The sequence below is a fragment of the Cnephaeus nilssonii genome (genome assembly GCF_951640355.1).
Source record: "Cnephaeus nilssonii genome assembly, chromosome: 12".
In the NCBI taxonomy this organism is placed as follows: Eukaryota; Metazoa; Chordata; class Mammalia; order Chiroptera; family Vespertilionidae; genus Cnephaeus; species Cnephaeus nilssonii.
In genome coordinates this window covers 59,734,132-59,760,767 of record NC_137083.1, presented here as the reverse complement: position 1 = coordinate 59,760,767, position 26,636 = coordinate 59,734,132, and the positions used below count along the sequence as shown (strand labels likewise).

Sequence of the window (26,636 nt, the reverse complement as noted above, 5' to 3'; positions counted from 1 at the left end):
GAGAAACGAGGAGAGCAGGGGAGTCCGTCCCTTCTTCTCTCCCCTTCTTCCTGACACGTACGTTTCTCTGAGGTGTTCAAAGTTTCTCTTAGAACAAAAACGTGGAAAGAAAAGTCTGTACCGACAAAGGAACAATACCAATAATAATAACCCAGTAAAAAATAGAGGCTTCAGCAGAACCATGGTAACAGTCTTTGTTTTCTGCTTGTTCATTTTTTTCTCTATCTGTGCAAAACTTAAAAAATAAGTAAAAACACACTCATATGCGCGCACACACACACACACACACACACAATTTCCATTCAGCAAATCTGTGTTAAATATGTTTGTGTCTCTCTCCTCCCCAATCCTTGACATGTGCAAAAATATTTTAGCGGCCGAGCTGCCTCCTCAGCCCGCCTCCCACATGCTTCCCTCCTGGCCTGCCAGGGCGCCTGGCTTCTTGGGAGAAAAATCAAATGATTAGGGTAGAAATTCCGTAATTCCATGCTTCTTCACCTGGCACTTCATTTGCCAAAACCTTTGGTTATTTCCCCCCCTTGACATGCATCTTTCCCCATTCTCCTCTTCCCGTTTGTTAGGTTTCTCGTGTTTTGTCCACGGTGTGTCCTCCCTGATGCCACGTGATGCCCTGCTCTGGGTCACCACTGCCTGGCCCCCAGTCAAGTCCAGGCCTCTCTCGGCCTGTGACCACCCTGATTTCCTATGGACAGGTGACCTCTCGTTGCACTCACCAGCACTCAGCATAGAAAGCAAGTGTTGAAATGTCCTGGAGCTGCAGGATGAACTGATGAGCAGGGGTAGAGAAGGAAAGAAACATTTCAATATCCCCCTACACAGGACAAGAAATCCTTCTGAGCTCTCTGCCTACTGGGGTGCACACACGTACATACACACGTGCACACGCGTGAGCTCACACACATGCACACATATTCATATCCAAAGGGGTGAGCCTTCTTAAAAGTACAAGATGCTCCATAGACAGTTGGAAATGATGTGGTTCCTTCCCCTTTCCACTGGGGCTCCTTTGAGTGGATGACAAGGAATGATGTCCGATGTTGCAGATGTGAAGGGAAGACTCGCCCCCAACCCCACCTTGAATGATGCTTTTCCTTGTCCCCCAGAGTGGTGTACAACTGGACACCAGGGCTGCCAGGAGAGATTCTTGCTTGTGGTAGGAGACTGGACCAGATGGCCTCCACGGTCCCTTCACGATTCCAGGTTTCCATGACTCTCATTAGAGCATCTCTCACCATAGTCCATGCTCACCTAGGATGTATATCTACCTGGCTGGCTAAAATGATGTATCCATAGATGGAAGGACAGATGGAGAGACAGATGTCAGGGCTGAGGTCAGTTGTATGTTCCTCCTCCCATTTCTGGCCATGACCTTCAGCTTGACTTTTTGGTCCTCCCAGACCTGACAAGCCAGGGGCTGAGTTTGCCTGGCATTTTGATTGGTCTCCATGAGGCTGTGCTTGGGTGCATTTCCTTCAATGATGACTGCTAAGAGATGAGGGAGGAAAGTGGCTAAAGAGACAACTGAGATGTTGATGAAATAATAGCCCAGGAGGTCTGGACAGTCCAGTGACAAAGTTATCCATATAGCAATGGCCGCGGGTTCTGCAGGGTGACAGAGGCTGGGCTGTCTGCTCCAGCCTTCTATAGAGTCGTCAGGAAGCATGGTGGAGATGGAGCCATGGAGACGGCTGGAGGTAGAATCTCCTGGATGCACTCTGCATTCTATGTTGACCCTCAATGAGTGATGACCAAGGGGGATGGAGGTGCCTTCTCTAGACGAGGACCTGGCAATGGTACACCTGCGACTATGGTTGGGATTCACTTGCACTTGGGGGTGAATGGAAAACAACAAATTCTGCTTCCAGGGTAGATGAACTCTCCTCTTCTCACCCTCCATGTTACATTTCTGCCACTAGAAGCCAGAGTAGAAGGTTAGGAGTATCCCCATGGTGGAATGTAACTGCTATCTTTCTCTTGTCTGGCTTTCCACAGGCAGGGGAGGAGGCTTGGCAGGCAGGTCCCTATGGGCATTTGGAAGAACTCCAAGAAGACTGGAAGGGACACGGAGGCCTCTGGATGCCAACCCAACAAGTGACAGACAGCTCATAGAGCACCCCCTAACTCCTCAGCCCCTGCCCCCAACTCTGGTCATATGTAGGAGGTGTGGCCTTTCTTCTCACAGTTGCAAAGGGATCATACCACTGACTGACCCCTTGGGGATGGAAATGTGGGGAAGTAGAGCCAGTTGATGTCTTCCCAGCAAAGATAATACTGAGCTCACTGCCTCTTCTCTAGGCCAAGGTTCGGACCGATGTGGGCTCTCAGGAAGTGGAAGGTGAAGTAGCAGCATACTAGTAGAAACGGCCTCTATCCATGGCTCCTCATCCATCTGTGGGCCCTGTTGCTGATGCGTGGGGTCAGCCGGGAAAGAGAGCCCCCTCTGGAATCTTCTGGTCCAGTCCCGCTCTTCAGGACTGGCCATCCAGGACTAGCTGAGGGTTGGTGGCTTGATTCAAGTGTATTAGCCAAGCAACTGAAAGAGAAGGTATCCAGGAAGGAGGGAGAGACAGAAAGAGGCAGAGAGAGAGAGAGAGAGAGAGAGAGAGAGAGAGAGAGAGACAGCGCTGCTCAGGGGATGCTGCTGACGCCAGTCGGAACTTGCACTTGGTAAAGATGATAATCTAGACTGAGGCACGGCTTGGTGTGTCCCTCCCTCCAGGGGGGGCCCTGGAAGGACGGTTCTCAGCTGTCTAAGCTCATGAGGGTTATGACTTGTTCTAGTTTGTAGGCCAGTTTCTGCTTCCCACATTGGTCATCGTGGTCCAGAGGTCCGAGGATCTGTGGAAGGGGTGAGAACGGGGAGGTTACCGTTTGCATGTATATGTTCTGTGTTCTTAGGGTGCACGCAGACGGGGGATGGAGTCAGAGATGTGGGAAAACGTGCGCATGTGAAGATGCACACACGAAGCTGCTGGGTAGACAGACGGCCTAAGGAACAGGGATGGGGAGTGTGGAGGGCACTCGGGTGCAGGGACAACGTCTGGGCACCTACTTGCCAATGAATACAGGATGTCAGCACACAGATCAGCATGTCTGAGTAAACGTGTACATTTTACTGCCCACGTAGGACAGCTGACAGTGGGCAGAAGACACCTGCGCAAGGATGCTCCGGATACCTGCGTGTTACATCTCAGGCAGCTCCAGACCCCAGCGTCTCGGGGAACGTGATCTTGCAGATACTAAGAAATTCCCCGCCCAATAAAGGAAAGCCTTAACCCATTGGCTTCACTTCGTCTATTAAGAAACAAATACCACTAGAAGCTTAATATATCTTAAGCTTTATTGGTCATTAGCACCTAATGGATAATATCTGCCAAACCTTTCCTGAGCTCAGATGGTTGGTGGAGGAAAATGACCGCGAATGCTTGTGGCACGGGAAGAAAAGTGTTCGAATTTGACTCAGACTCAGGAGATGTGGGTTTGAATAAGGGGTCTGCCAGTTTCTAGCTGGGTGATCTGGGATGAAACAAGCATGTAACCTCTCTGAACCCCATCTTTGTTGCTCATTTCCTCATCGGCACAATGTGGGAACTACCAGCCCCCTCTGGGCTGCTCCAGGGGAGAGGATGAAGTCAGGCAACACGCATGGGCACTCACTGCAGGATGCCTACTCCAGGAGGAGCGCACAGCACACAGGGGTGGAGTCTACTGGGTCTGGGGTCTGGGGGTGGGGGTGGGGGGAGAGCAGGGAACAGTTGGGCGGAGGGGAGGAGAGACTGGGGAGGCTCCCTGAGCTTTGGATTTCATGCATTTTCAATTGGGGAGAAAACAATAGAGTTGCCAACTTCTTACGTAGCCAAGAATCACCAGTTACCGGCACCAACGTTTTGTAAGGATGGGTGTCTTAACCCCGGCAGCAGACAAGTGCCTTGTAGACTAAGGAACTGTTCCTTCCGAGGTGAGTCCGTTGCACTCACACACTGCGTACTCTACATCATCCTTACTTCCGTCATGTGGCCACAGACAGGAACACACCTTGTCCTGGGCCAGCACGGGCCCGCAGGCTGGCGTCAGGTCCCTCCCTCCAGGTGCCCGCCTCAGGCTGCCCCTCCACTTGAGGTTCATAGCCTGGTTATGGAGGCCGCCTGGGCCTGCACCCTGCTGGGGCTCCTGCCTCCACCTGGGGCTCCTAGACCCTCTCTTGGTGACGAGGCTGGGAGGAGGGAGAGAAGCCAGGGCATAGAGAGGGTGGTCCTCCTGCTGCTCAGACACAGGGAGCCTGGACCTGAACCCTTGGTCTAAGTTGGCATGACCAAGAAAACTCCCATAAACACCTTTACAACCAGAAAGAAGGTGGTGTCTGCAGTGGCAATGATCTCGGTAAGGTTTTCCAAGCGGGGAGCATAACAAGTAAAAGCAGATTCCATTCTAGTCTGTTCTGCATCTATCCTGCTCTCTACTGTAACACAGCATACCATAGCCTAGCATAGCCTAGCATAGCATACTGTACCGCACCATTCCATGCCAGACCATATGGCCTGCCCATGGGGGAGGGGAATAGCTTGTTCAGAGAAAATTAGATCAAATAGAGAAATGGGAAAAATAAAGGGAGGGAATGGCAGGGAAGAAATGGGAACAAAGGAGAGACAAGGAAAGAAACAGCTACTTGATCTGTATGTCTGAGAAGCACAGGGATGAATGCAGAAAGTACAGAATGGAACGTTTCTGGTGTCTCTGCAGTGCAGCCCGAGTCCTGGGGCGGGGTTTTCCCAGCAGAGGCAGGAGGTGTCTGGGTGGGGCTCACCTCCTCGCTGTACTTGCTCACGTAGGAGAAGATCTCCGAGAGCGCGCTCATGGTGTTGAACTCATTCATGTGCATCCGGGACTGCTCGGCCAGGTATGCATTCATGTCCTGGTCGCTGATGGCTGGCATCTTCCCGATGTCCGAATAATACCTGCCGGGATGGGTGGGGAGGAAAGGGGTTGGAGCGGTGCACGTGGAGCGGAGGGGAGAGGGACCCCGCCAGCACTGTCTGGGCCAGCGATCCCTGTGTGTGACCCCTGGGGACCACGGCGGGTGCTCTCCCGTCTGGGCTGTGGGGTCTGCCCAGGAGAGCCCTCTGCAGCTCTGGATGCAAGAGGCACAGAGGCAGGGATGTGGGGAGTGGACAGACACCGCCAGAGGGTGCACAGGGGTAGGACCAGGAGAAAGGAGGGGCTGTTTTCTGCATTGGTTTTGCCCCCATCGAGGTCCAGTAAGTCTCTCATGTCCCCCTGGCACGCCCTCCCATACACATAAGAGGTCCCTCCACGGGCCCCAAAGGCTCTTCCAAACAGTTGCTCTGCCTTGATGTCCTCCCCTCCTGGGGTTAACCGGGAGGAGCTGGGCCTGCTTGGGGACTGAGGCTGGCAGAAGGCAATCAGTCACTGTCACTTGCAGCTGTGCACTGCTGTCAACTGGTTAATTAGATGCCAGCATTTACATTTTTAATTTCTGCAATTTGACATTTTATGCAGCAAACCCCAACTCTCCCGCCAGAGGGGAGCTGTGCAGTTTCCTAATGAGTAACCGAAGGGCCCACTGCCCCAAAGACAGCCCCGCCTACCCTCTCCCGGGCACCTTCTGCATGGAACCAGGTAGCTGCACAGGCAGGGAGATGAGGAGACAGAGTCCCGCACACCCAGAGTCCCGCAGGACCTTCGGTGCTGGGAGGCAAGCCCAAGCACCTAAAACAGAGGGGATGGGGACAGTCGCCAGGGCAGGGACTAGGGGAGGCAAGTGAGACATCTGGGGCACACAGTTTTAAGAGAGGCACCCATTCTCACCTGTGTAAGTGTGGGTGATAACGACAGGCCCTGGGACTTCCCAGGACCCATGGCTTGATCAGGTAAGAGTAGGGACATCTTCAGAGGCTCTGGAACAGTCTCACGTGGGACCCCAGCCCTGTCTCTCCCACCCCCCTCACTGCATGGACCATGCACCCATCAGTCCTGGTCCCCGACCTCCACTGCTCCCCAGCGGTGTCTAGGAGTGGGGTGACAGGCTGGCATCGTGCTCAAGGGCCTGCCACGGAATGACAGTTCCATTTGCTGTGAGGGCGTCCCTGGGCTGGTGGGGCGGGATGGCCGCTGCTCTGAGCCACGGTTGCACTGTGATTGCAGACCTGTCGTTTTGTCTGGAAAATGAGGAAGGCAGTGGGAGGGAGATGAAATCTGTGCCCTCTGGCAAGGGACAGGCTGGTGGGAGAGAATCTCCATCCCCCTGGGACCCGCCACACAGACACATTCGCCAACTGCGTGGTTGAACTGATTGCATTTTGGCGGGAGGTCTCGGCCCATGACGGGCTGTCGAGATAGGCACAAGGACAAGCACTTAATGAAATGGCCTTTTTCAGAGGAGCCCGGGGCTCAGGAGAGGCCGTCCTGCCCCATCTCATCAGACTTCCATCGGTCACAGGCTTCTTTCAGGGCGGGGTCCTCTGCTCCCTGGACCCTCCTCATCTTCGCAAGTCTGGGCCTCAGCTCTGGGTCCTGCCTCATTCTGGCTCCTGGGCTTCACACCAGGGAGCCCCCCTCCAGGCCTGCAACCCACCCAGGGCATCCTCAGGTTCCTCAGGGTGCTGGCCACTTAATGCATCCCAGGTATGAAAGTTCCAGCCATTCACTGCCACTATTGCTGGGACACAATAAATGCCAATGTTCCATTGCATAGCACAGACCTAGGGGACTCGGTGGCTACCAGCCTGGCCACTCCCAAGGAGGTTTGTGTCCTTGTCCCCTCACGATTCCGTGCCCACTGAGCACAGTATGTTTGTCAGGTTATGTTCTCAGGTCCTACTGGTGAGAAACGAACAAATGACCCAAACTCCAGGCTAACACGGCCAGGGTCAGAGGTCCCTCCAGGCAGTTACACTCTGTCACCTCTGGGCAGTCAGAGTGACTGACCAGGATGGAAACTCAGGTCCCCCTGACAGGACAGGACTGTCACCACAAGCAAAGACTCCTGCTGCGTCCGTTACCTGCCTGTGAACCTTTCACAGGTAGATGGATGGTTCTGTCAGGCTTTTTGCAAACAGCACCAGGGCTCCCCCTGCTGCCTTTCTCGTCCCTGGGGTAGGTGACCACGTTTCCACGGAGACAGCAGATGTCCACACTCTGTCCCTTTGTAATGGCTTGTAGCACACTGAAAGCCCAGTCCATTTCTCCCAAGGGAATACTTAGAAAGTGTGTCTGTGTGAGAAAGAGGGGGTGGGGCAGGGTTGAGAGTAGAGAGGGGAGAGGGCAGGGGCTCTGATCTTCTCATCTGAAGTCGTGGGCCATGGCCCCAACTAGCCCCACCTCACATATGCTCTCAAGTCCGCACTGAGCAGCCCCCATGTCTCCTCTGTTGCTTGTGTGGAGGGCTCTGGATCGGACCAGTGCATGTCTGGGGCCATATACTAGCCCACCAGCGGATCGACTACATGTCCTACTTCAGCAAGGTCTAAATCACAGCAACAAACAGCACAATGCCCTGGATGAATGTGGGGCTTGCAGAACTTTTGTCCCATTCTCATCCCTGGCTCTGCCTGGTGCTGAGTGGGCCCATCCTGCCTGCAGGGTTGGCATCCCTGCCTTGCCATCTCCCTACTGTCCAGCCCCACCTTCTTGACAGCACCCCTTGAACCTGATAATGACCCTGCCCTGGCATCTCTCTGCTGTGTGCACAATTGCCTCCTCCTCGGACCTTGCTGTGCCGGTCTTTGTGCTGGGCTCTGCCACCGAGCAGCCTTATTGATTGTGAAGAATGCAATTATGCTCCAGTAATGAACTTCAACCAGTGTTCTTATCAGCTGGCTGTGCAGTGAGGAAGGGCAAGGTCAGCCTGGGCCCCTGTACATGAACTTGCTCCTATGGGATTTCTGCCTGCAGCTGAGTCCTTCTTCAGAAGAGATGGGTGTTTAAAAGTCCCCAGGATGGTCCTTGAGCTGGCCAGGCCCTGGCAGGTTAGCCAAAGCCTACTGAGGAGGTCCAGGCCCCATCAATGGCCTTTCTCAGCTTTCTTTGCTGCATTTGCTCATGCCAGGTGGCTGTCTGCACCCTGTGGTCCCGAAATCAGTCCTTGGGGAGTGGTTCTAAAGGGAAGGGCCACAGAGAGCTGGATCCTCCACTGTTGGCCAGTCTGCAGGGTTTCACATTTATGGGCTTCTATGGGATGGGCCTGGTGTGTAAGGGTGGGTGTCTCAGCTCTACTTATGAGATCAAGAAGGTGGTCTCCAAGCCCTGAACTCTAAGAGAAGAACAAAGTGTTGTCATCCCTTTAAACACCTCGAGGACAAAGATCAGATGTGCAAAACACTTGGGCCTGATACTCTGATGTCCCCGGATACTTGCCTTTCAAGGCGGCTGCACACACATCTCTCCCCTGTGAATCATTCACTGACCTCACTCCCCGAGTGCCCCTACTATGGCTCGTGGGGCTTGCCCAGTGCCTGTCCGTGTGTCCTTCACCACGAGAGCCACAGGGAAGGATCAAGTCTAATCTCTCCCGAGTGCCCAATGCAGCCATGATGGATACCATAAATGTTTGACCCGGGGATTAATGAACAAGTTAATGAAATGCCTATACTTCACCTCCAGTATTGCTCCCAGGGTGACCTGTCACAGCTTTGCATTTTGAATGGATGGTTTCCTTAGGAGGCATATTTAAATATTTAAAATTCGTAACCTTTTCCATGCGGTGACACCTATGATCGATGGCATTCCTGTGTGTGACACGCCCCTCATCCACCCCCCAGTGGGCCAGCTGTGGGCCACTGAACTCATTCCCACAGGAACGCCTGTGGCTGTAAGGGAGCGAGGCTGATGTGGCCGCGGGGACAACCTTGAAGCTCTTCCAATTTAACACGAGAGGAAATTACTACCGAACAGGAACATTTTCTGCTATTGGTGATGAAATGACAACTGATGGTGACACAACAGGCGTGGCTGAGTTCTCTGTAAGATGAGTGTAGCAGCTGACTGCTGCTAGGAGCCAAGAGAGCCTTCTTTCTCTAGATGTGGCCACGGCAAAAGCCCCGGTGCCTGGATGGAGGCAGCGGAGACTGGGAGTCTGCAGTGGGCCCCCAACCATCAGCACTGCAAGGCACTTGGAGGCAGAAATGGGGTGGAAGAATGCAACAAAGAACAGGTGGATGAACTTCCAGGAGATGCAAACCAGCAGAAATGTGATAGAATCATCCAGGCTGTTCAGCCAACAGAGTGAAGAGGCCTCCTGAATCCATACACTTTCTACCCCTTATGTACAAAAGGTGGCCAGGGAAGCCCTGGTTCTTCATGGGGTGGGACAGAGGCCTCTCCAATGTGTGGAGGGTGCGGTGAGTTACGGAGCGTGAGTCCTATGCAGGCTGTCTGCGTGCTCCAGCAGCTGGGCAGGTGAATCAGAGGTGGGAGGACCACAGCCTCGGAAGGAGGGCGTTCTACCACTGCTCTTCTGAACTGGAGGCTGCCAGTGCCCGTGGAAGGGTGAGTGGGAGTCCAGGATTGCTGGGTCCTGAGTGGGTCCCTTTTAGGGAGCCAGACAAGCTCAGAGGCAGTCTCCCGGGAATGAGAGTAGGACTGATCTGTTCATCACCAAGTTCAAGAAGCTTGGTCTCCAGACCTGTCATATGGTTTCCTCACCCCTCCATCTTTGTACCCTCACCCCAGAATGAGAGGAGAAGGGAGTTGGGACCTCACGCAAGAGAAAAATGACTTCCTGAGAGTGACATGGGTTGCTAAGAAACTGGTGGGATAAGGAGTGGAAACCATCAAACCACTCCTAAAAATAACCAAATGAACTGGGGTTACTCATGACCCATAGCAGCTGCGTGGCACAAATCTCATTTAGCATCAAGTGAAAGAGAGCCCATTAGCTTGGTGCATGCATTATTCTGATCTCCACCAGCCGATCTCCAATCAGCTATACTCTGGGAGCGTCCTCTATGCAGATGTTTCAGAAATGCTCCCAGCCCTTCACATCCCTGCTCCCTTGCTCCCTGCCAGTGGTCCTATCACAGAGACCTTGCATCGGTGCAGGGATAACCAAGAACCCCAGCTGCTGCCTCTTTCTCTCTTTGCTGAAGAGCTGGCTGACCACAAAGGAGGGCCTGCTCCTGACAGGTCTACTGTCAAAGAATGAGCCACTGTCTACACGTATAGGGAGGTAAGAGCCTCTCCTGGTGACTCGGACACAATCAGATACAAGAACAAAAGAGTGAGCTCTCTCACTGCCTGCCAGGGCTGCATGCCCACCACATGCCTGAACAGGAAGGGGCAGGGAGGAGATCAAAGAGCAGAGAGGAGAGGGAAAAGGAGTCAACCCTTGTAGGAGAACTGCTATTGAGGTGGCCAGGACCCACCCCCCTTGTCATTTCCTCTGCACAAGGGAAGGCAATGCACAAGTATGATGTCTCAACGCCGTGGTGAAGTGATACATTTTGTCTTTGGTCACCAAGTCAGGAACAATTTCTGGTCTCTTTTACTCTTTGAAAAGGCACCAACTTTGAGCTTTTTGCTCCTCTGAGAAAAGGAGAGAGGGACTCTAAACCAGGCCCGTCGTGTAGACTGTGCAGGTTGTTCCCTGCGCAAACCACGCACCCTGGCCGGGGCCACATCCCCCGGTAGGAGGGACACCTCCCTTAATCCACACAGCATACCCTATGGGTTGGCAGAGGCCCTGTCTAAAAGTATCATACATAATAGAAAAGAGATGTGGGAGTCAGCTGCGTTTGGGGATCACGTTTAAGTCATCTTGAGCTGATTACTTAGCCTTTCTGTATGTACATTTCTTCACCTTCATGGACACAAAATGAGGTTGTAAATCCTGACCTCATATCCCAGGGCCAGTGTCATGATTAAGTAAACAAAGCGTCAGCTGGTTGCTTAGCTCAGGTGCTAGGCGCAGGGAGCTGATGCGGCCCGGATAAACCATAAGTGTTCTTTACCAGAAGTGAGCTTTGCACCCAGACACCCCCGCTCCACAGCTTGCAGGGGGCCCTCAGTGGCAGGTGCACTGGCTGAGGCTGTGAGCAGATCGGGGCCGCGATGGCTGAGGACGCACTGCAAGGCCCAGGGCAGAGGGGCTCACAGTGAGAGAGTCCAGGGACTGGGACAGTGGGGAGCTGGAGTGGCAATGACATCCCACAGGATGCTGGCAGGACTGCCAGAGGCACCGGGACAGATGGTGGTAAGATGCCTTTTTGTGGCAAGATGCTATTCAGTCCTCGAAGTATTTATTTTTATTATTATTATTTTTTTGTGGGGGGGGGCGGTGATTAGAGCAAGGGACCATATTTCCTTCCTGGGCCTAGAAAATATTTCAGCCACTAAGATCTGGGTTTTCCAGGCAGGGAAGCAGAGCCCCATGAAAATTCCTAACCAAGTTCTTCAGTTCTTATTCAGCCAACAATACAGGGTGCGTGAGGGTGTGGGTGCTTCAACTTGGGGTTCGGCTTTGTGAACTACCTGCTTGCAAGCCCCGCCCACTGTGGAGCGGGAGGAGGACCCCTAGACAGGGGAAGTTGCCAGCTGTGGCGCCCAGCCCAGCACTCACCTCTCCACCCAGTTCTTGTAGCTGGGGATGTCCTTGGCGTAGAGCAGTTTGTTGGAGGGCGAGTCCTTGCCCAGCCGGTGCTCCGACGTGGAGCAGGAGTCCATGAAGGTCTGGGCCACCACGGAGAGGCAGGCGTCCGTGATGCTGTTCTTGTGGATGTCAAACACAAACTGGGGGTTCTTGATCATGTTGACCCAAAAGCGCAGTGGCAGACTGTGTGGAGGGAAGAGGCAGACAGTCAGAGGAGATGGGGTGCGGGCCCGTAGCTTGGCTGGAGAGCTCTCTGGAGAAAGAGAAGAGGCTGGGGACTGACATTCTTAAGGGCCGTCTCTATGCCACCAATCTACCTGCAGGGAAACCGAGGATCAACAAGGCTAACCATCCAGAGAGACAGTGTGGACGGGCACTGGGGAGGGAGTGATGGCAGGCGGGGCTGCAGGCTCAGTGTCCCTCACAGCACAGGCCTGGGGTCAGAGGAGCCGTGATGGGCGCTGTGCAGTGGGCTTTCTGATGCTCCATTCCACAGTCTGCCCCCTATGCTGCATACAGGCGAACCTTAAGAACAGCCTGGAATCTAGGCTTTGTATCTTATTCTCTGCCATCCACTGCAGGCTTGGAAGAAGTCACACACCTCTTCCCTGCCCGGGAACATCAGCTTATTGCTACATAGCGAAGGTGAGAAGGGAGCAGTTTAGGAAGAGCTAACGGGTTTCTCATCTCCAAGCCGGCCACTTAGAAAACAACACCTTCACGGCCCCTCATCCACCCCTTCTTACTCTTCTTCCCCTCCCTCTTTCTCCCAGTTGGCACCTTCTGTACCTCAGGAACCGTGCTGGCACCGGGGGATGCAGTGTGAACAAGACACATCCTCTGCCCTCAAGGACCTGCATTCCGGTGGGTTCCTGGGGAAGTCAGACACGCCAGCAAGCACGTGCTCTGAGAAGTGTCCACGCTAGAACGGAAGGATGGGCGGGCCCACCGTGGGACTCAGGGAGGCGCGATCAGGGCCACCCAGCGGGACGTATCTGCAAAGTCTTCACGGAGGGGATGGCCCTTGATGGTTTGAGCTATAAAGGTGCACAGGTGTTCCTTCGCCGGATGCGGCCTGGGAGAAGGTGTGGGGGCAGTGCTGCCGGGAGGAGCCTCAGCTAACCAGAGGCAAAGAGGAGAAAAACCGTGCCCGGTGGTCTGGTCACTGCCAGCCACTCTCTGTTGCTAGAAGGGTCCCAGGGTCTCGGGAGAACCCTGCCCACCTGCCCCCTGGGCTGTCCTCTGCTGGCTCTCGGATTCCGTGCCGCCATCGGCCACTGAGACGCAGGTCAGGGAGCAGGGAGCAGGCACCAAGCGAGGGATTGTGACTTGCCTCCCTCTACCCCACCTCTTCACCTCCTGCCACCTCCCTGATGTTTTACAGTTGTTTTGGTTGCTCTTCTCACTGTTGGCAATGGTTAGAATGTTCCTATGTGTTTGGCTTGCCTCTTAGAACTTAAACTCTTTGAGTAACATTATTTCAATGCAGCGGGTACAACATTTCTATAGATGTTGTCTCTCCCAGCAGGCAGTACATACACGCAACAAACGCTATGAACACAGCCAGACCTCACATTCGAAACTGCCGGTCCGTCAACAAGAATGTAAGTTCCTACAAAGTACATGGCAGGGCGCAGGCAGGCAGCGCTGAGTCTGACCGTGTTAAGTGGCGCCTACTTCATCCTGGGAAATTCAGGTAGGACTTAAAGGGACAGCACGGAGAGTCATGACAGGGGTGGAAGTCGGGGTCACAGGGGAGACCATGACAGCTGGGCTCAGAGCCCAGGTGAAGGCCCCCCGGCTGCCCGGCCAACATGGTCTCCTGTCCACATCCTCCTGTTTCCCGAAGTGCCACCGGAGGAGGGACTCTGGGAGTCCATGTGTGCTGCCTGGCTCTTTCTCCCCAACACTCCCTCTCCTAAGCCAGCTGTGCTGACAGGCACATCAGACCAGGAAGCCAGGGCCCCACACGGAGTCTCCTGCCTAATGAAATATTAGCATATTATTAACATTAGTCGTGGCACTCATCTCTGGTTGATTGCAGTCACTCAGACTAAATGAGCAGGAGGTTTATCCAAAGGAGAGAAGGTAGGGAATGTGGAGGGAGGCGGTGGGGAGAGTTGCCACTTTGTCCAGGAATAAAGGAGCAATCTCTTTTCAATCAGGGACAATTAACTCTAAGTCAATACGCAGAGCTCATCATTCCCAGGCTAACTGCTGCTTGCCTGGGTAGCAATGAGGAGGGTCAGGGCGTGGCCTTTGGTGAAGGACCCCGAGCCTGGGACGGCGCCCACTGCCCAGCTTTCCTCCATGGGGACTGAGTTTCCTTGTCTCTCCCCCCCCCCCGCCCCCAATCTGACTCCCCCCAGCTCCTGGGAAGAACTGGCTGGTAGGGAGGGTCTGCCCCACCCAGGACGTTGTGATATCCTGTGGTGGCTCACCCAGCAGGAGGTATGGGCTGAAACAGTTCAGCTACTATTTCAGGAGATCTACTATAATGTGCTGCAAGGGCATGTAGGGATGTTTTGAAGACACCAGCTCTCCCAGCCGGACCATGATGCCTGGACAGAGCATTTCCTGGGTTCTGAAGACGGCCGGCATTCACACAGTGACATGTTGGGGACACTGGCCGAGAGGAGCAAATTTGGTAGGTGGGGACGGGCCCCTCAGAACAGCTCTGCCTACGATGGCTAAACACCACCTCACCTCGAGGCAGGCAGGTTGGTTTACAGTCAGGCTCTGGTTGGTTGCCAGGGTCCCTGGCTGAGCCCTAGTCTCACGTGAGACCAGACCAGGGGGACTTTCAGAGGCGCGAACAGCCTCCGTCCTGTGTCGCTGCACTGAATGGGGAATCCACTCTCAGAGTTTCATTTCAGAAAGGCTGGATGAAGCCCGTGATGGGCAATCTCTCACGGAGAATCCGTGTGGGATTAGCCCTGCCCTTAACTATGGCCAAGCCTGCATCCCTGCCGGATGCCTGTTCCCGTGGAGACCACACTGATCCTCAGGTATAGAAGTGAGGAGGCTAAAGAATGTGTTAGTACCACCGACTGCCTTCTGCCCTCCTCTGTGTTTTGGTTTGGGGTTCTGGGCAGGATGTCACGGTGCCCGGCTGTGCCCTAGCGCCACACCAGCCCAAGCAGGTGGCAGGTGCTGGCCAGCAGGCTCGTGCTACCTTGGGAGAATGTTCTGGGGAAGAACAACCTGGGACAGGAATCACTTAAAGCTACAGGGAGGCACTTCTGAACCGACCAGCCCGCTTTGTTTGCCTGTGGTGCGTAGAACTCTCAAGTAGAGACCATCTTGGCCCTGCACCTTCATTAATATTTATCAAGACCCTGCTCTGTGCGAGGTTCCAGACCTGGCGCTGAATCCTGCTGTCTGACCTTGCAGTCTCAACCTGGAGCACGAATCGCTCACAGACCGAGGGGAAGGATGTGCACGTGGAAGGAGAGAGAGACCAGAGTGGAGACACCCAGGGTGGCAATTAGAGAGTCCTGGTGTCTCAGAGGCAGACAAGGTGATGATCGGAAGGTCTCTGCCCACAGGGAGTTTGGAAAAGGAGTTTGTGGGAAGGGCAGCCCGCCGCTTCCTGAAGAGAACAGAAATACCCTTCAAAACCTGCCGAACAGTCGCTGCTGGCTGCCGCCGCTCTGCAATCCAGGTGCTCACAGGCCTCTGTCCAGGCAGCTGCCTGCCTGTCTCTTACCTGGCTGAGGGTCCCTGTACCCTCGGTGCCCAGCATAATGCCAGGCACACAGGAGGTTCCTGGTTGTGAGAGCCACCTGGCTGCGATATTTGGCAGGTTATACTTTGCTCACTTAGTTGGTTAAATGAATGTTTTCAGTTGACTGACTGATTGCTCAGAAGTGAGCACAAAAACAGTAGGAGGGGTGGGGAGGCCCAGAGAGAGCCTGCGCCGAGCCCCTGCTGGCGAAGGTGTCCCGCGACCACCATGGCCTGTGGCCGCCCCCCTAGGCTCGGCTGGCCTCCCCGGACTTGTCCTCTGCTCTTCCTTCACTCACCAGTTGCTTTTCCAGGTGTGGCGGACATGCGGGTCGTGAATGCCATGCTTATCCGCCTGCTCATCCAGGAAGTCAAACATGTACTTGATGGCCAAGGGCAGGGCAGAGCCGCGGTGCGCGGTGCTGAAGATGGTCTCAAAGAGGTCGTCCACGAACTTCTGCAGCGTGCCCTGGGGAGGCGGCACAGGTTCCCACACGGCTCCCCCAGGGCGCTCTCAGCGTGGCTTTAAGGTCTGCCTCTCGTGGGGAGGGGGGGGGGGGAACAGGGCAGAGCCGGGCCAGCTTGGCTGGAACCGGGGAAGTGCATGCATGAAATCTCCCCCACCCCCTCCCTCTGTCTCTAACGGCTTTACATTTCCGCTGCACGTGGGGAATAGATACACCACTGATGACTGGGCCTAACTAAGCCTTCCTCTGCCAAATCGCGGTTTGGTTGAACACCATTTGGCCTTGTTATTTTAGCACTTTTTGCAAATGCTAATGAGCAACTCACTGGGTCAGAGCAGACAAACACAATCTGCTGGTTTGGTTTGGGCCTTATTCGCTCCGGCTAATGATCAGTTACCCATTTGGCTCTGCACGGAGCAGGGCCCAGGCCAGCCTCTGAGCGAAAGACTAACGGCCAGCACAGAATGTCCCCAGAACCAGGCTCGGAACCGGTGCCTGGAAAGTCACCGATGGGCCCCACGTTTTATCCCTAGAGACTGCACGACACCCAGAGAGGAGCCATTCTTTCAGGAGGATGGCAGAAGCAGGTGAATAGATGCGGCCTCTGTGATTGAGAAACCCCACCGAGAAGGAAACGAAACTTCGGACTGCACGCCAACACTGATGTGGGTGGGGTTTGCCTGGATCCCCGGGTGAGAAGGATTCTGAGGTTCTGTGCTGGGAAGGCGTGCTGTGCTGCCAGTGCCTGCCAGGAGTAGAGGGGCCCTGGTGCAAATGCTGGGTCTGTCACAGCTCGGGGGGTGGGGTGGGGGAGGGGAGGGGGTGAAGTCCCTTACTGTACTCCACGTGCCCCGTCCCGTCTGAAGTCTGATACCTTAGTGGCCAGTAGTCGGGTGAGATAGATCTCGGACACCATCTTGCTCCCCCGGTCCCCCTCCTTCTGGTCCCCGTGCTCGTGGTTCTTCACCAGGTGCCACATCTTCACTCCACTCTCCAGGTCAGGGGTGATCATGGGCGTGCGCGAGCGGAGGCTGTCGGGACTGCCCGTGTACCGGATCATGTTCTCTGCCAATGCGATGGGCCAGGCGTGAGGCCACTCAGCCTTCCTTACTCACAGAGCACCCACCGCAGCCGAGGCCAACTACTGCCCCATCCTTCCTGTGGGTCTCTGCCTGACCCCTTGCCTCGGCTTAGTCCATTCCCTGGAGCTGGGGGCCTTTCCCCGCACCTCCGGGAAACCTGTGGCTACTTCACCCACTCCGCTTCCCTCCCTCCTGCACTTGCATCTCGCCAGCCTGGAATCATTCAACTTGTACAAACATAAGCGTGTCCTCTTTTACACGTTCCTGGTAAGAGTTCTCAAGTCATGTCTCAGGATGTGTTCTGTGTGGCCAATTAGGTACCAGCGTAAAAGCAGGTAGCCTGTCTCCCTTAATGACTGGACCAGCCGCGAGCTGTCTCGTCAGCTGCTCACCTGTACGCTCCCCTCTGGCCTGGGCCACTTCTTGCCCCTTGTTTGCTGAAATGCGAGTGTTGCACAGAAGAGACGATGAAGGGCCTACTGTGTGCGGCACTGTTCTGTGATCTATTGATTTTCCAGAACGATCCTGCCATTTTGGTAGTTTTTTCAAACCCCGTTTTGCTGTTAAGAAAACCAGGTCTTGTGGTGGTCAGGCAGCGGGCCCCAAGGCACTCAGATGGTGGCGGGACAGGGTGGCACCTGGGCTTCCAGGCCACATCCAGTCCCCCCCCCCCCCCCCCCCCAAACCTCAGAGCCAGAGACCTGGGCCTGTACCTTCCCTTAAATGCTTCATACTAGCGTGACCTTTACACAGTGTGCCGCCGTGCCTCTGAGTTATAATTTGCTAATCTGCATAATAGGGGGAAATAATAATTATTTAATCCACTGGATTGTTATGAACTTCAGGCACGATAATGAGTATCACACAGTGAAAGCGTCTCCTGCCTGTAAGATGCTCGCAAAGGTGAGAGTTCTTTCCTGCTCTAGGGGGTGAGGTTCTGCTCCTGCACCCGAGTTCCGCCCGGGACCAGGGGCTCCTCCCCAGCCCGCTCTCCTCTCCTGTGGCAGCCTGCCTGACTCCCCACCAGCTCCTTGCCCCCCCCAATCTGACTTCCCCCAGCTCCTTGCCCCGGGGGTCCATGCCTTCCAGCAGCACTGCCAACATGACAACAGCTGCTCAGGGCATCCTCTCCCCCGAGGACGGTGTGAGGGACTCACCGTATTTGCTCGCCGAGGTCCTGGAGACGGTGGAGTTGTTCACTGCGTTGTAGGCTGTCACCTGCTTGGACACTAACGCCACCACAGAGCCATCGGGCACCTGCGGGGAAGAGGCTCCTGAGGGCTGGGCACAGCTCTGCCTCCCCAGGAGGTAGGGACACACCAGGATGAACTCGGGTTGCACCAGAGAACTAGGGGGCTTGGGAGGCTGTCGGCTTTCCTTTGAACAAAACAAGACAGATCTGGACACTGAACAGTGTCCTGTGTGGTGACTCACTCTTGGGGGGACTCTGGCAAGAACTTCTCACTAGCACCCTCTCTCCCCTACAATACCCAGGCTTGAGGAGGGGGCCCACGTGGGGACTAGGAGATGTTTCTCCCAGGACCACCCAGGCCCTGAAGGAAGCTGCCCATCAGTGCCTGTCTCCAAGGAGGTCAGGGTTTCCTGCTGGGGGACATCAGCTCTCCCGGGGCCCCTGGGAAACATGGGGTGCTGGTGAGGAGGAGGTAGGACTGGGTGTCTAGCCTTGGGGGACCTGTTATTCCAGGACTGAGAGAGCAGGGAACTGGGCCCTGCTGGCCAGCCCCTCCTCCCTTCCACAGTCCCCACCTGGTAATGGGCCAGCGTGTTCAGTCTCTTCCAGTCATTCTCGATCTTGGTGGTGATGTCCTCGTCCTGCAGGATCATCCGCACCCCGCTTCCTTGTCGCCACTCTGCGGAGGGAGCAGCGGCAGCTCAGAGCGGCCCTCGGGCCCCTCCCATGGGGATCCGGAGGACCCCCTATGCGGGCACCCACACAGCCCTATCCAGGGGCACCTTGGACAACAAATGCTGGCAGATGCTCCCTGAGGACGGGGTGCAGGTGCTCTCGGTGCAGAAGGGCCCTGAGCTCCAGTTCTGCTTTTCATCCCTAAAACTCTGTGCCAGGACCAGGGATGCCGCCACCTGTCCTCCCTGCCCACCTGTTCCCTGGGCGTGGCCACATCTGCAGGAAGTAGGTGCTGAGTAAACCTTGGCTGAGTGAACGAGGCGGGTGGGAGCAGGTAAGAAAGCGCAAAGCCAAGGCAATGCCACTGTCATGCCACACGCTCGCTGGCTTGATTACAAGGTCTTGGAGCTACAGAGACCCGGGGTGCAGGCGCGGCACTGTTCACCCTGTTCCCACGCCAGGGGTGTGTCCTGCACTTGAAAGCCAGAAGGCGGGTCACCGTGGGCAGGGAGACTGGGTGAGACGGAGTGGGGAGACCGGCGGAACCTGGTCTCATGTCAGAAACAGCCCCATGCCCAGAGCTGATGTGGATAACAGCGTCTCGGGGATCTACCCAACACCTAATTAGTTGATGTGATAGGCATAGACTTACACCCCCACATTCTCCTCATGGGCCCCGACACCTACAACACAGGGGCTGGCTGATGGATCCCACATGGGCAACTAGAAGGCTGTTTCTCATCAACCACATCCCATCGCACACGTGGCACCAATCTCCTGGGGATGGAGACCAGGGACATGCCAGACACACCAGCTCCTGCGCATGTGCACGCATACACGCTCACACGCACACACCAGAAAGGAAAACAGCCTTTTAAAATCAGTGCAACATGTGTTCCAGCTGGGAAGCCAGGAGTCTGGTTTCCAGGCAGCCACTCTGCCCGCCACGCCTGCCACATGCTGACACTTGGGAGCCATGTGAGTCTGGGATTCACAGAGGGCAGTTAGGGCTGGAAGGAGTCACCCAGTCCTCGCCTGACCCCGCCATGTATTTCCCTATGACCCACAGAGACACATTTCAGATCCCCTCCCTCCATTCCGCTCCCGTCAAGGCTGAGCTGTGGGTCCATGACCAGCCACACTGGTGGCAAGGAGAGCACCAATTCCTCCCTGCCTTGTGCACTCGGCGTGGCCAGTGCTACAGATAGAAAACAGGCCCAGAGAGGGGCTGCCTGCCCTTAGAAGCAGCAGAGATGCTCCTGACATCTGAGCCCCTGCCTCCCGCTCCTGGGCTCACCGGCTGCCTGGGTTAGCGCCTCAGGTGGTGTCCAACTGTCCCAGGAATGAGAACATAAGGATGCCACCTGTGTTCACCGGAGCAGGCCCTGCTGGGCCTCTGGGGACCGCCCATCACTTAGTGCTGCTGCTGATCAGCTGGAACTGATCCTGGCGATTAGGGCCTCGGGGCAGGTAGGGGAGTGAGCGACAGGGGAAACGCCCCAGGGAGGCACCTGGTCACCAGTGTTTTGCTTGTTGCTGTGCTGTTTTATTTGTGTGGGTTTTAAATTTCAGGGGGCTGTGTGTGGATGTATGGATGCATGTATTTTTGAGTGGCTGGGACAAAAGAAGAGGAATATCTCCCAGCTGGTTGGGCCACTGACCGGCGGTTCACTCAGACGCGGGTGAAGCCCAGCCTGGGCTAAGGACTATGGCACTGGTGTGCTTTGTCCCAGTCACACAGTGGGTGTCCCTGCCTGCCTGGTGAGTGGTGCCAGGGCCATTAAGTCAGGGCTGCACGGGGTGGGGGACAGCACAGCAGACTGGGGCACAGAAGTCAGTGTTCTGTGTTTCCCGCCTGGGGTCTGGAGGCAAAGCTGGGGATGAGGCTGGGTGCTAAGCCCACTGGCTGGGCCCAAGGGAGAAGGGGTCTCCTCCACTGAAGTGCTGTGGGCTTTGCCGAGACCAGCCGGGGACGGGACCAGCCGGAGCCAGCGTCTGGCTTAGCAGCTGCACTGGCACCCCCCCCCCCCCCCCAGTGGAGCCGGGTACCTCAGTGCAATCTGGACACGCCGCGCAGCCTGAGGGACTAGCAGTGACAGTGGATTCTGGAGCCCCGTGCGGACTTCCCTGTTGCATAACCGCCCTGCGCTGAGCCGCGCGCAGCCTGTGTGGCTGTACCCAGCTGCCCTGGCTCTGGGTTGTGTCCACTATTATGTAAGCAAATGAAAGTCAGGCTGCCTCTCTGCCCCCAACTGAAAAGTAGGGCAGAGTGTGGCCCTGGGCACCCCGAGCCGTTAAGGAGTGATGGCCTGTCCTTGGAACACAGAAGTGCTGCTGCTCAGAGGCCACCCAACAGGGCTAGCCCAGCACCTGGGGCAGAGCAAGTCCTGGATGAGTATTTCTTAAAGGAATAGTGACTGCGTGGATGAACGGATGAAAGAACGAACGGATGAAGGGGAAGAGTGTGTAAGTGAGTGTGTGATGGTGGCCCTTTCCCAAGTAGGAAGAGAGGTCTGGCTGTGTGTTGGTGTCCACGGCAGGCAGACAGTGAGCTAAAGTCAGAGGTGAACCGAGAGCTACTCTATTAGCAACCGGGGACCCAGGATGGTCTAAAGTCCTCAGAAACACAACGACACATGCCCATTCCAGAAATAAACGCTCTCTAAATTATTGCTACGCATTCTCCTAATTGTATGGCTGGGAAGTTAAAGAAACAGGTTGGGAAGACAGACCCCGTGTCATCATCCCCAGCCGCTGCTCACTCTGCTAAGCAGTTGAGTCCCCTCCCGAGGGCACTGAGAGGGCTCCTCCTCTGGGTGGGGCACTGGACCAGGTCCTCGGGGTACAAAGACAACCAGAGGCCCCGGACTCTGGCAGACGTGGGCCCAGCTCGGGCACTGCAGCATGGCCACGCCGCCACCTCTGTGAGTCCCAGGCCTCAGGAGTGTGGGGGGAGGGAGAGCGCTGGCTGGCTGGAACCCTGGGCTGCGGCTGCGCCACGATGCTGGCAGGTAGTTGTGTCCACTCAGCTCCATACTCAGAGCTCTAGGAACCCAAGGGCACCACTGGCAGTGTAGGTTGGACATAGAACTTCCTTCTCAGCAAGTCCGAATTGCGCTGGTGCGTGGACACAAGCTTTGCCCACTGGCTGAGGTGTGTGGAGAACAATGCATCAAGACTCAGGTGATTGGAGGAAGAGCAGGGTCTGCAGGATCAGGGGTGGGGAGGCGGCCAGAGCTGAGTGCTGAAGGGTCAATTGCCTTTGCCTCACTTAGCATGGGGACAGCAGTTCAGACCCAAAGGTGCTGTTTATGGGACACGTCTAAGGACCCATGCATGTGGAGGCAGTGGAAGGAAGAGGCTGGAGAGGCACGCGCAAGACAGGAAATGAGTTAAGAACGATCTGGCACACCATGCTAGGGCACCTGGGGTTGAACTGCGGGCCACAGAGACAGGGGTGAATGAGAAGAGGTGGGGAGCCCTGCTAAGACAGCTAGCTGCCTTAGGACCTGGGCTCAAGCAGTGGGGCAGGGAAGGAGTTGTAGGGGATGTCCAGGAGACAGACCAGAGAATGCTTGGAGATTCGATAGGGGAGAGGAGCTGGGGCTCCATGGTGAGCCCCAGGTTTGTGAGAAGGTGTCTAGGGAAAGAGAGGGGGTTCATCTGCAAGCCAACCCTTGTGAAGGAGACATTGGAACTGAGTTTATCACTGGCCCAGCTCCTGGAGGGTCCCCCACCCACCAGCGGATGCTACCCCGGGAAGCAAACCCTCCTGGAGGTACACAGCACCTCACTAGCTCCGACCCTCGTGCCCTGTGCTTGCTGGCAGGAACATGGTATGTGCACACGTGCACACACACACACATAGGCACACACTCATGAACACACACTCAAGCACACACATTCGTGCATGCACCTCATTTTACCCAGGCTGGGGACCCAGAAAGCTTTGTAGCAACCCCACCCCCTCCAGCCCTGATCCAGTCTTTCTACCACCATCCGTCCTCAGACCCATCACAGGGAGCTTTAGGAGGGCTGGCCTAGGAGGGCAAGGCAGGAAGGAGATGCCCACAGGCTGGTTAGAAGTACCGGAGTCAACCCTCATGATCCACGAGGGAGGAACTCCAGAGCCAGATGCCTGTGTTCCACCCAGACCACCTTCCTCCCCCGGGGCACTGAGAACAGGTTCTCACCAGAAGCACATGCTACTCTGCACAGAGCCGGCTCTACCTCCAAGAGCAGGGTCCTGAGCAGAAATCTGGGGGAGACGCGACCTACTGCTGCACACCTGCTAGCAGGTGAGTCCAGGGAGCAGGGCCAGAGCCTGAAGCCCTCAATGCCTGGCCACACAGAAGCACATCACGGAAGAGCTGAGAGGGCCATGACAGGACCAGTGTCACCGTCACCTCAAACAAGGTCTGAAAACCTGCCCTGGGAGCGGAGACTGTACCATCTAAAGAGGCTTTGTTAAAAAGTTTATTGTCTCAGCAAGTTCTAAAACATAAAATAATTGAACGATGACATGTGGTGCCTAAAAGAAGAAATTCCTAAATAGAACTGTGCCGTCAGCATTTCGGGCTCCAGGTCTTTGCAAACTGAAACGCGCCCGCACTGGCTAGTGTTGCTACGTGGGTAAGTCCGGAGCTCAAGGAAGGAGGTTGTGCTATGCCACTGGATTTAAGAGAGATGAGCTAGAGCTTAATGGATATTCTTGAATATAGAACACAGAGGCCCCGGTGTCACCTGGGCAGTGTGCTGGGTAAAAGAAGAATTAAAAAGGCAGGTGGTGGGCGGAGGAAGGGGGGAAGGTGACCCTGGTATTCATGTGCATGGCACCAGGAGAAAATTGCTAGCCCTGACCTCCCTGGCAACTACTGCCCTGCAGCCCGGTGCCCTGCTCCAGGCTCCAAGCACAAAGGACAGACACTCACAATCCAATTTGTTACACTTCCACCTTGCAGGGAGAGAGGGAGGTGAACTAAAGAAGAAGAAAAAAAAATCCCATTATCTTTATCTGTGCTTCCCATCAGGTGCAGCAGAAAATGCAAACTGGGGAGACAGCTGCTGTGAACTCTTTATATTTCACTCAGAAGATAGTGTATCTTTTTATTGCATACAGGAATTACTTATTTGAAAAAATATATCCTTTCAGCAGGACTTGAATGGCAAGACAGAGGGGGTGGTGGAGTTCCGGGGGCTATTGATAGAGCATTTGCATTAAACCTGAGGAATCTCTGGAGGTCAAGGCCCACTGAGGAGAACGCGTGGGCTGAAATGGGTGTTCCCTCCACCTCCCTGTCGTGTGACCAGGGCCGAGACACTGTGCCTCTCTGAGCTGCAGATTCTCCTTCTTCGAAATGGAAGCGAACGGTACCGATTATTTCCTCCAGGGAGGAGGCAAAAGATTCTCAAGGCTTAGAAAGAGGGCTGTCCTGCCTTCTGCTACACTGGTGCTCCCATGCCGAGCACAGGGCTTGCCCCAGGTAGCCTCTCATGATGCTCTACGCTGGTTGAAGAGTTTAGCAATGCAAGGGGGAACCTGTACCCAATACCTGTGGGTGGAAAAGGACACACACCTGGTGAGAACAGCCTCAGGGATAGCAGCGGGGCACCTTGGCACTGTGCTTTGAGAGCTCCCAAAGACCCGTCTGTCCAGCACAGTCCCCATGCCCTGCCCTGTGATATCTTTCCGTCCCCCAATTCCAGCAGACTGAACTGAAGGTGGGCCCGGTGTCCTTCACTCTGGCTCCCGCGATGGTTAATTTTATGTGTCATCTCGGCTGGGCCGCGGCACCCAGCTATGTGGTTAAACATTACTCTGGATTTCCTGTGAGGAAAATCATCATTTTCTAGATGGGATTAACATTTGAGTTGGTGGACTCTGAGTAAAGTAATTGTCCTCCATAATGTGAGTGGACTCATTCAATTAGGCGAAGGCCGTAGGAGAACAAGAGATTGGCCTCTCCCCGAGCAAGAGGGAGCTCGGCCTTGAACTGCAATGCCGGTTCCTCCCAGCCAGCCGGCCCACCTTGCAGATTTTGGACTTGCCAGCCTCCATGCTGTAGACTGGATGTTTGTGTCCCCAAATTCCCATGTTGAAATCTTAACCCCCAGTGTGGTGATAGAGGGAGATGGGGCCTTTGGGGGTGTAATCTCATGAATGGGATTAGTGCCCTTATAAAAGGGACCTCAGAGGATACCTTGCCCCTTCAGCCTTGTGAGGACACAGGGAGAAGGTGCCAACTTTCTCACCAGGCACCAAATCTGCCAGCTGCTGCTTATAAGCCACCCAGTCTGTGGGAAGTCATAGCAGCCCCAACGGACTCAGACTCCATAACCATGTGAGCCAATTCCTTAAAATCTCTCTGCATATCTATCTATCTATCTATCTATCTATCTATCTATCTATCTATCTAATCTAATCTATCTATCTATCATCTATCTACACATTCCTATGCACATCCTATCTATACACCTCTGTTTCTCTGGAGAATCCTAAGACCATTCCCCATCTGGGTTCCTGAATGCCTAGGAAAGTCTGCTGAATGGGTGTGGGGAGGAGTGGGAAACCTCCAGTCTAAGAATCAAAGAATAAAAGCATCAGGACTGAGGGGGTAGGTCAGGCCAGGAGCCACAGTGGTGAGGAAAGGCGGGGCGGGCGGGGAGGGTGTTAGGACTGGATTTACTTGGGGCAATTATCTGAGTAATTTAAAATGCCTTTGCTTCCTTCTGAGCTGGCCTGGGCCAGGTGTCCTTGCCTTGCGGGGGCTGATCTCAGGAGGGGACGGCAGTCTTTGCCCAATGCCCTCAGCTATGGGAGGAGGAGGTCTGGGGAGAAGGAAGATGGGGGACGCTTGGCTGTCTTGCCTCTGCCCAGCCCATGTGGCTGAGCCAGTCCTCTCCCTGCCTGCCTCCTTTGCATCCCTTTGGCATAGATTAATTTTTTACAACAATCACACCTTCCATTTGTAAATTGCTTTTAGCCTTTCCAAGCACTTTCACCTACAGGGTGGAAACCCGCTCTCCTTGCTTCCCTCTCCCCCTGGGGGTCTGGAGGCTGAGTCTTTGTGCGGAAGCAGAATCTGGGTCTCTGAGGGACCCAGCTTTCGTTGTTATGCGATCTGGCTGTGGCAGAAAGAAGGCCAGAGAGGGGGCAGCTCCACATGCAGGATTTAATAGAAGAAAGGACATTCCTCAGAGGAGCACCCATCATGCAGCCGTGGTTAGCATTCACATGACCATGGCCCCCTTCCCGGGAGGCTCTTCTTTGGCCTCCTCCCTTCAGCTGTCCATGCTGCGGAGGCTTGTCCCCCAGGCTGGCCCCGGGTCCTGCTCCCAGCACCTGCGATAGGAGGTGGCACTTAGTTCTCTTGGTGCCTGAGGTGTGAGCACTGTCCTGAGCACTGGGACCCGGGAGACCTGGCCCCCTAGGATGCAGGCAGCCTCTCCTGCCTGAGCAGCCTCTAGCTGCAGACAGTGCAACCCTTAGCCAGGGCCTGGCTGCCGCGCAGGCTCGGCTCGGGCTGCCTGCACCCAGGGTGGCCGGCAGGAGGGCCCTGGCTGAGCTGGAGCGGCTGCCTCCACTCCAGGGTTTTACTGCTGTGGCTGTGGGAAGCTGAGGTCATCCCATTAACCGTTTGCTTTGTAAGGCCCGCACCCCCAGGCCTTTGAAGGAAGCGATTTTCTGAAGCAAACAGGGTGGGGAGGCCTGGCCCTGAGCAGCACCTACTAGCCATGAAGGGGTCTCTCCCCAGGAAACCACTGGCGCAGAAGTGGTGGCCCCTGGACCTGCTTTCAGGGGGGCCCTGGGCTTGGCCTTGAGCTGATGCTGAAGGACGCCGGGTCCGTCCCTCCTGAGATCCAGCAGGTGT

General features: G+C 55.3%; 1 protein-coding gene across 1 annotated transcript in view; it reads right to left on the bottom strand.

Annotated features, from left to right (window-relative positions):
- Positions 1–1,487: 1,487 nt before the first annotated feature.
- Positions 1,488–26,636, bottom strand: part of PLXNA4 (plexin A4) — a 401,265-nt gene continuing 376,116 nt past the window's right edge. Inside the window, exons 26-32 of the mRNA XM_079785801.1 lie at positions 18,666–18,769; positions 18,056–18,155; positions 16,691–16,881; positions 15,649–15,818; positions 11,594–11,806; positions 4,826–4,976; positions 1,488–2,859 (exon numbers count right to left, since the gene is read on the bottom strand). Of these exons, the coding sequence (XP_079641927.1) occupies positions 2,764–2,859; positions 4,826–4,976; positions 11,594–11,806; positions 15,649–15,818; positions 16,691–16,881; positions 18,056–18,155; positions 18,666–18,769 (1,025 nt within the window). The 3' untranslated portion in view covers positions 1,488–2,763. The remainder of the gene's footprint in view (positions 2,860–4,825; positions 4,977–11,593; positions 11,807–15,648; positions 15,819–16,690; positions 16,882–18,055; positions 18,156–18,665; positions 18,770–26,636) is intronic.